Source organism: Etheostoma cragini, chromosome 17 (assembly GCF_013103735.1).
Source record: "Etheostoma cragini isolate CJK2018 chromosome 17, CSU_Ecrag_1.0, whole genome shotgun sequence".
Lineage (NCBI taxonomy): Eukaryota > Metazoa > Chordata > Actinopteri > Perciformes > Percidae > Etheostoma > Etheostoma cragini.
The window spans coordinates 21,641,157-21,650,770 of record NC_048423.1 but is presented as its reverse complement, the minus strand read 5'-3'; the positions used below and the strand labels follow the sequence as shown (position 1 = coordinate 21,650,770).

Below are 9,614 nucleotides of genomic sequence, written 5' to 3'. Positions count from 1 at the left end.
GTTTGAAATGTTAATAAAACCAGTGATTTTCTTGCTGCTGTTGAGGCACTGCTATTATTTCGAACACAACTGTACATGCATTCTGCGGAATTTTCTTCGACACCAAATCAATCCGGGAAATTGGAACGTCAAGGATAAAGACTAGGTTAAGTGTAAATAAGCCAAGCGGGAGTAATAGCTGGTCTTATTTATGACAATTGTTAAATGCTTCCTTTTGTTGTGAAGCACTTTGTGATCTTCATCTGAGAAAAGTGCTATACAAATACATTTTACTTACATACTACTTACTTACTTATTCACAGCAGTATTGCGAAATCTCTGTGTAAAGAGGCTGTATTGGTACATGCATTATAAAAAAAACATATTCATTGTCTTTAATAGCTAAAAGAAAACTTTTTTTTATCAGGTTGAGGAGATCCAGCCAGGATATTCCAAACCTAACTATGTGTTTCTAGCTAAGGTCAGTACCAGAAACTTTCATTACTGTTTTGGGACGTCACTGTGTCCTGTTCTGTGGGACACTACTTAGACTAAACAAGGCACTGAGGGGTTTTGGTTTCTTCTCTTTGACAGTGCTACAGAGACCTGGGGCAGAAGGACAAGGCTAGGAATATGTGTCAAGCTGCGTCTTCAATGAATACGGTTTCCAAAGAGGTAGACCTCATTCCTGTACTATTGCAGTACTGTGTGTACATCCATCCCAAAGAGTCATTCAAACTGCAAGATCCAATTGTATTTAATTGTTTTGAAGATTTTTTCTTTCTCTCTCTTCTCAGGATGAAGAGGCACAAAAGGATCTGGACTTACTCTGTCCAGCGCTTGGACTGTGACCACAGCTGGTACTTACTGTAGCACCTCCTTATGGAAATGTATTTTCCATGCGCTAGGGACTCTGTGTGTGTGTGTGTGTGTGTGTGTGTACAGTGTGTACAGTGTGTACAATGTGTAGTGGGCATTGATAGGCCATTATGTTAATTCACTCTGTGAGTGGAGTGGTGAGTGAGTGGCATTATATCATCAATGGGCTGCCACAGTCCAAACCCTACTTTAGTTCTAAATCAGATTTATATTCCAATTACAATAAATGTTCTTATTTCACAATTTTTTTGTATAAGTTTCCTTTTAATTTTGGGAAAACAGTTTGTTTATACCTGGTTGTTGCTGATCGGTGAGACAATTAGTTTCCCCTCTCTTTAAATTATCCTGTCTATGAGGTGGATGTTTGTTAAATTTTTTTTTGTCGAATTGCTTCTGAAATTGGATTAATCATAAGCACAAATCAGCGTGATTGTTGGTGTTATTTCTGTATGCCCACTCGGACTGTGTTCGGCAGTGAGAGCAGACGTTCTCTCAGAGGTCCAATGGCTCTGATAGGGGAAGTTACTCCAGTGTGTCTAAAGGATACTAAGTTTCCTTGACAACAAAGGCCTGTTGCTTTTTAGGAAAGTGACCCACAGTACTACCTGTTCCATCCTGTTTTTGTTTTTTTTATTGAGTTGTTATTGTGTCTCCTAGCACATTCAAGTCGCAATAACAAAAGCTCATCAGACAATGGCTCTCCCAAACAAAGATGTCTGAATGCTGTGACCCATGGGCGACCTCTCAGCCCCTTCACTCGCCAGCTCCATGTACTCCACGTGGAACCTTTGGACTATAATTTGATCATGCAGTTAACACACGCTGGTGATTATGTTCTTTATGTTGTTGATTTTGGAATCCGTCCATCAGACATTCATTATTCAGTTTTCTCCTGCTGCTCAACTCCTGTGACAGTAACGTGTAACTGCAGGTAATCGAATGATCCGACATGCAGACGTGGTGCAATCTCACAGAGCCCTGGGGGGAGACATTTTTAATGTTTTTCCTCGACCCCTGGATCAGTCAACAACCTTCACTGAATCGTTTTACTCAGAAGTCTTTCTCAGACTTTTCATAGAGAATATATCAAAGTTGAAGTGAGTTTAAGTTGACCCTGGATATTTGATGTTCATAATTTGGGAGTTTAGACCAGATGTCCTCAGAAGGATTTGGCAAAGAGCCCATCAATGAAACTGAAAGTCAACGTTGAATTACTGAACTTTATTCGTGACTCATATGAATGGGTTATATTATTAAGTGTTTTTGAGCAAAACTCCCTTTTGAACTTGGGGGGGTGGGGGGCTTCCTGTATCCTTTAAGTTTCCACTTGTTCCTTTTTGAACATATACATGGAGGTCTGACTGCCTCACATTTTATTGGTCTTATAGTGTTATGAACTTCTAATATCTTTAACCAACTTTTATCATCCACTGCCAGAGAAAAAGAAGCATCCCAATCACCACAACTCGAGCTTGGTATGAAAAGTTGTTTAGACAAGACTCCTATTACATAAATACAACACTTAATTATCCCGCTTAAGGTTTAACTAAAGTTTTTCTCAGGTCTCAGTTAATGTAAAAATCCTGTTAGGTCCACGGCAACCACAATTTTTCAAAGGGACAAAAGATGATATAAAAAAGAACATTTAGATTAAGGTGTTTAAAGAAAACATGTAAATTGACTCAGTGCGGAGGGCAAGTTGTGGGTTTTTTGTCATCTGTGTTTCTCTCTGTAACAGAAATGTTGGACCAATGGCTCTGTAGTCAAACTGTAGTGAACATAGAGGATGCAATCTCCTTGCTTAGGCGTGATGTGAGGGCAGATACTGTATGGTTGCATTCCAGGTTGTAATATTGAAATGTGTTCTTTTAATACAGTCTCCTACACTAATTATTTTAAACTTATATGATATAGTGATAAGTGTGATGCAATCCGAATTGTGCATATTGTATGAACAAACCCATGAAGCCATTTGTTCTGGCAGAGCCTAAAGATTTAGAGTGATTAATTCCAATATACTGTATGTTATGTTATTGATGTAAATTGTAAACATTACAACAAGTTCCATTTACAAGTTTTTATTTGTTACTTTACAGATTTTTCTACCAGCACTACGAATGTATTTTCTTTTCTTTAAATGCCAAAGCTAGGACAATATTCTTAAAATCTCATACACTACATAGAGTACTACTACTACTACATACTGTACAGTGTCAGAGACAGTGTGCACTGAATGATTAATAATAATAAATGAATACTGGAGTCTATAATTAAATCTTTGATCCGAGGTGTCAGTTTGTCACTTGTCCTGCTCATTTGTGTGTTTTTTGGTTTTATTGCACTTTATGAGGAATACCCTCTTGCAGTAGGTTTTGTAATCTTGTCTAACATATAATTAAAATGTGCAGAGAGTTTTTTGAGTCATAAACTGCCTTGATCTTAATACAAAAACAAGTACAAATGTAACAAGCAGGCTCCTGCATGACTATCACTGATTATGGAGTTTTCAGGCATCCCTTCTCTTTTCCCTAGACTGCACATTTTGTGCCAGGGCAATTGGGAATTTGTTACTGGATCAGAGTCAGGCCACCAGTCTAGTCATGTTAGAGCCTTTTTTTTCTTCTTCTTCAATGGTAGAACCACCCCATACGAGCACAGGTGTTTGTTTATACAGTCTTTGCTTGACTGATTTTAATAGTCTCCTGTGCACTTCATTTAAAAGCATCAAGTCGAACAGCTGCAAAATGAACTCACATCGGTTTCTTCCTGTAAAATGAAGCCATCAGATAGTATGTATCTGTGTGATTGCATCTAATCTCAATGTATGTACATTCTGGCCTAAAAGACCCCGTGTTGCATTAGAGTTCAGAGGCTGCAGATTTTTCTTCTCATGATTTCCAAAGAGCAATTGAGAATATGTCCACTTCACTTCCCCTGGAGTTTTCCTGGACTTATTTTTTCTCTGTGTCTCTGGACTCACAGTGCAAACACTTAATGCAATACAAACCAGGGCTTGGTTGAAGAATTAGTTTAACATTTTTGGAAATTTGCTTATTTGCTTTCTAGCCAAGTGAGAACATCTATACCGCTCTCATATTGTCCCTTTAAACTTAAGGCTACTGCTAGCCTGGCTCGGTCCAAATGTAAAAAAAAAAAAAACTAGAACTTTAAGCTTTTTGGCGCGAGTTGCCCCTGACAATTCGGGGAGCGCACAAAGGCTGGACTCAAAGCGTGACGTGGTGTGGCAAACGTTGGAAAATATTGAGAGGTGTGAGCCGCAAGGTCTGTGGTACGTTGCCGTTGCAAATATTCCATTAATGTTGATTGAGTAAAGAGGCCAAAACTGGTTTACGTTCACTATAGCGCCCCATAGTGGCTGATCTTTGCAAAATGTGGTACAGAGCCTCATAGCGCCATGCCGACCAAGCATCACAAGTAGAATTTGGTAGAGAGCATCAGAGTGGACCAAGATTTGCTCTGCTACCTACTAATTTGGCCAAGATATGCTGATGTTTGTGTTTTGTGGCTCGCTACGAAATTGTGTTTACCATAGCAAAATACTGTTCATACTTTTGGTCAAGTCCATCTGGATATGCTACCTACCTGGCTTCGTGCAAATCGGTCGGGCGGCCTAGGACAAGTTTGAAAAAGTTAGTTTTGCACATAGCGCAGTATTGTGAAAAAACTTCTTAACGGAAATTGCCGTGGCCAAACATCAAACAGCTCGATTCAATGAACAAATGGATGTAAGACTTTCTAATGTGCGATGTGTAATGTGGGAGTTATAGACAAAAACAGATGATAGCACCACCAAGTTGTCCACATGTGTGATTTTTGGTGGGTGAGGTCCAGGAACCATTGTAAATTTGAAATTGCTCACATTAGTGTAAGTGGTGAATTCAAACCTGGGTCCTATTGGCTACATGGACGAATCAGTACTCCGCTGTAGGAGTGGCCATAGATGGTACACTCAAATTTTGTAAAATTCTGATGAGCCGTTCGTGAGATATCAATTTTTGTACTTGTAGCGCCCCCAAGGGGCCAGTTTTTCGTAAAATTTGTTGGGGAGCATCATGGAAAACAATCTAAATTTTAGCTTTGATAGCATTTATTTTGGTCAACATATGTTAAAGTTGGTGTTTTCATACTTAGCTACACAAATTAGTCCGTGCATAAGATGCCCAATATTTTTCCTAAAAAAATGATTTTGATAACTTTTTGTCAGGTTGGTCTGGAGATGCAACATTTTTTGGTCCAGATGTGTTGCATATAATTTGTAGTTTTTTCGACGAATGAAAGTCCTAGTGGAAATGGGCGTGGCCTATATCAGGAGATTCAGCTGAATTCGGGGAACACGTGCATATGAGTATTTTTAATGTGCGATGTACGATTTGGTTATAGGGACAAATGCGTTGTCTGCTGCTATAGCGCCACCTAGCGGTGGAAGTGAGTCAATTGTTGCCCCTGATGTCCTTGTAGGGGTCTCAACCAGTCCTGAAAATGACATCCGCCCACCATGTACCGTATAGGCAGTAGCGTGAGTTTTATGCATTGATGACTCCGACATAAGAGGGTTAATGTACACTTCTCCGGTCATGTTTTGATCTTTATTTTTTTCAATGTCTGATCTGATCTGGACCTGTCGACAGGGTTGTCAAGAGCAGTAGTTTTCAAAATGGGGTCCTAGAACGCTCAGGGGTCCTTGAGTGGTTTCAGGGGGTCCCCAGCAAAAAGGGGAATAATTTACTTTTACTATTAATCTGTCCAGGTTATCCAGGTGGCACAATGACAAAATGTATGAATATTTTGGTCATGGTTTTCAAATCTTATCAAATGGGGGTCTAATTTGCGTCAGTTGAAGGTTCCTTGAAGTGAAAGGGTTTGGGAACCACTGATTCAGCTAATATGGCGTTGAATCCGGCCCTCCACTGCCATTTCAGTACTATCTTCCCTTCATTCTTGAGCTCTTATCAGTCGCTCGCAACAGCCAGTGTCCTCTCTGAGCGCCACGTCTGTACAATCTCACATTCATTCATCTAACATTCATTCAGATCTCAAGGAAGTATATCTCTCCATTCACAATCTAAGCTCAGATATGTCGAAGTTACGCAACTCACAGTCAACAGCAGAATGATCTTGTTGTGCTGCACGTTTTATTCCCGGCTTCTGCGGGACACAAGCTTAAATAAATACATTCACATTAATCTTGTTGACAAAGTCTTGACAGGTGTAAGCTGTAATGACATGGGATGTGTCTTTGCACTACGTGCAATATTTCATCTTTCTAAGCAGGCTTATTCCACCATAGCCCTTCTTAATGAAAGGCATCTACTTTACTGTGCAAGACATTTCTTCTGTTATGGTTTTATCAGCACATATCTCAGATAGCTACTCTTTGTGCCATATTTTAGGAATATTTGCCTCCTTCCTGCAATGCAAGAAGGGAAACCCAAAAGCAATAACCCATGAAGGCTGATATTATAACTCTTTTGATCAACAGAAGTACCTTTCTATGACAAATGCCTGACCTCCGATGTCCCTCACCTTCCTTTTAAATACTCTATGTATCTTTATTTATTTATCTATCCATTATCCAAGTTAAACCGCTCATGTTACTTTATTGTGTGAACAGTCAACTTCATTGTGTATTGTATGTGGCGTTTTCTTATGCTGGGTGGAAATGTTCCAACAAAACAAGTTCCTTCCTGGGACTATCTTGAAGAGCCACCATCAATGCGTCCAGAGCTTAGCACCACCCAAGACCCTAGGCTATGTCCACAGCTTTCTACTTCCAGGATAGTTCAGGGGCCGCCAGAAAGGATGTCCGTAACCTTCGTCTTTCTTTGTGTTGGCATTATACACTTTGGTAGATTTCTAAGGGCTATGGTTAACTTCTCCTCAGATCTCTGCAGGGTAAATCCAGACAGCTAGCTAGACCACCTGTCCAATCTGAGTGTTCTTTTGCACGACTAAAACAACTTTAGTACACATGTTCCACCAAAACAAGTTCCTACATCTTATCCATGAAGACGTTGTCTCCGGAGCTCATTTGTGTTTGGCGACCAGTCCGCTCAGTGTGACTGCTTATTTCAGCAGAAAGGTGCAAGAAACCAACTTTGTGTTTTCCATCCGATTACTAAAGATTTTGCTTGGCACGTTCCCGCGTAGACTGTTAATATTAATAGACAAATCATTAGGTTCGGCGATATGCTGTAAATGTGGAAGTGCCTTAAACCTGCACTCTATCTGAATTCCAGCAGGGGGCGACATGTGCAGTTGTAAAAGGAGGTCGGTTTCTGTAGAAGTCTATGAGAAAGTGATCAACTTCTCACTTGATTTATTATCTCAGTAAACATTTTCATGAGTTTATGGTCTCGATCGCTAGTTTTAAGTCTTTTGCAACACAGAATGATGTTTGTTTTTTGAGTAATGGTCTCATTGATTTTCAAATCCACGATAAAGCAGCGGGTGTTTTGGGGCGTGGCTATGATGTGATTGACAGTTTGTGGCCTGTCTTATAATATGTAATATAAATATGGGACAAAGATATATTTAAATCCTAGTTCAGCTAAATCTTACCTCGAATTATGTAGGCTAGCTTTCAGCAGCTGGTGCATCCATATTGCCAGTGAGAGTGTGTAACGTAGAGTGTAACAGTCTATGGCTCATCCCTCATTCCTCCCTCTTGTCTGAAATCGTCACATCCGCAAACAAGATGGCTGCGCCCGTAACTGCAAACTCAAGAACTCATAGCAGATCTCCACAAATCAATGGGTGACGTCACACCTGCTCTGTCCATTAATATTACCAGTCTCTGGTAGCCACACATGACAGATTCAATTTTGTACTTGAAATGAGCCATACTGTATCAGTTACAATAAAGTTATCATCTAGTCTAGTTTTATCTGAATTTGTCACACACCCCGAAAAGTAGTCTGGCCGGTTGGCTGCAGGTCTCTGGCTGATCAAGTACAGGATGTTCTGGCAAGATGAAATAAGACGCTGTGCAGGGAAATGGATCCCAAACACTTCCCTTTGGTTCCCACCTGACCTGGCAACGTGCCTTTCAGAGCTTCACAGACACAGTAATGAGAATGTGCTGTTATTCAGCATCAAGTGCGGAGCAAGGTTATAATAGTTTAGATTTTTTTTTTCTTTTGACTTAAGGATTTCATTTTAGTTTTAGTTAGTTTTCAGAGAGTGTTAAGTTTCAGTTTTTCAAGACCATTTAGTTTTTATGTCTTTATATATTTGGCTTTAGTGTGTTTTTGTCCAGGCCAGATATAATGTATCAGACAAATGTAGCTCTATAAACACACAAAATACATGGTTGGAGAACAGCCATGTTTAACCCTTCTGTTGTCTTCCTGTCAATCAAAATTGAAACTTTTTTTTTCTTTTTTTTCAAAACCTTTGTTGCTTTTCCCCCTGATGTTTTTGTAAAAACTATTCTGAGCCTTTTGACTTTTTTGTGTTTTTCTTTTGACATTTTAGTCACCTCCCCAGACTCAAAGTTGACCATGCTGAGATTGAAGCATCCAACAATGTTGATAGACGCTTTTCTCACATAGCCAGGCATCAATCCACAGCACAGCGGAGTAGTTAACATTAGATGTCGTCTATATTGACAGCCATAAAAGCCCATGCTCATGCTATTAGCTTAGAATTACAGTAGGAACCGACAAAAACACAACAACCTCGCCGTCCCCTCTACCCGACAGACACACCCTTCCTCAGCTGAGAATTGCAACAGGAACCTCTAAAAATAACACTACCTTGTCGTCCTTTTCGCCCGACTGAAACAAACACTTTATTGGCTTAGAATTACAGCAACAACCCACTGCTACCACACGGTCCTCTCTTCCCGATTTACATTCCCCCCTCACTTGGCTTAAAATAGCTCACTGTTATAGGCTCCGGCCCCTGAACAGGCTACACGTTGTGGCCTGGTCCTCCGGTAACATTAGCAGGGCTAATATGGCGGCCTGGACCAGTCAGGATCCCTTTACTGGCTGTGTCTTAGTTGTTTTTGCAAATAACCAACTCGGGCATTTTAACCCTCATGTTTACCTTGGGTCAAATTGACCCATTCTCCTACATCAATGTTCTTTTTAACTACTATAATTACCCAAAATAACATGATTGATGCTTTCATTCAATTTTATAGGATTGGAAAAAAAAATTGAAGTGGTTTTGAAATAGTATTGAGTAAAAGTTGACATATTCCAGTCTGTGATTATCCATCAACATCCATTCCTTTCATTTCAGTCTGTATAATTCCTAATTTCTGATTTTCTAACTCAAGCATAAAGTATAATTTCCTATAAATGAGGTTTCTTGACCATAAATTCCAAAAATAACTAACTACAGCTCATAAGTGCCGGGAAGACAACACAAGGCCTAGCTATGTTGTTCAATGGGAGTACACAAATGTTGAAATGACACAAAATGCCCGTCCCTAGTAGCCTTGATACAGTAACCTGAAGCTAATGCTTACCTGTTCAGGAGGAAATTAGCCAACTCAGCGTCCTTTTGGGCTCTAAGCTGTCTCAATCTTTCTAATACACCTCCAATATTCACAAGGGTTTCTTCTTGTTAGAAACGTGCCGTTTCCTTTAAGTCGAGTAGAATCTATCTCCGTTGATCCAGTTTGTTTGTTTGCTGCTTTCATGGCTGAACTAATGTTACAGCTGTAGCGAACCGGGTGTACATTTTTACAGGTAGATCTGCTGTCAAACTGGGCAGGGATACCAACA

At 39.9% G+C, this 9,614-nt stretch overlaps 1 protein-coding gene across 4 annotated transcripts in view; it reads left to right on the top strand.

The window, feature by feature from the left end:
* LOC117960948 (regulator of microtubule dynamics protein 2) overlaps positions 1-2,439 on the top strand; it is a 37,367-nt gene extending 34,928 nt beyond the window's left edge. For 2 of the 4 annotated variants that reach the window (XM_034899274.1, XM_034899275.1), the window contains exons 9-11: positions 407-460; positions 574-654; positions 777-830. In XM_034899274.1, the coding sequence (XP_034755165.1) occupies positions 407-460; positions 574-654; positions 777-830 (189 nt within the window). Of the gene's footprint in view, positions 1-406; positions 461-573; positions 655-776 lie in introns of all 4 variants that reach the window. The other 2 variants (XM_034899273.1, XM_034899272.1) reach the window with 2 other exon arrangements.
* Positions 2,440-9,614: the final 7,175 nt, after the last annotated feature.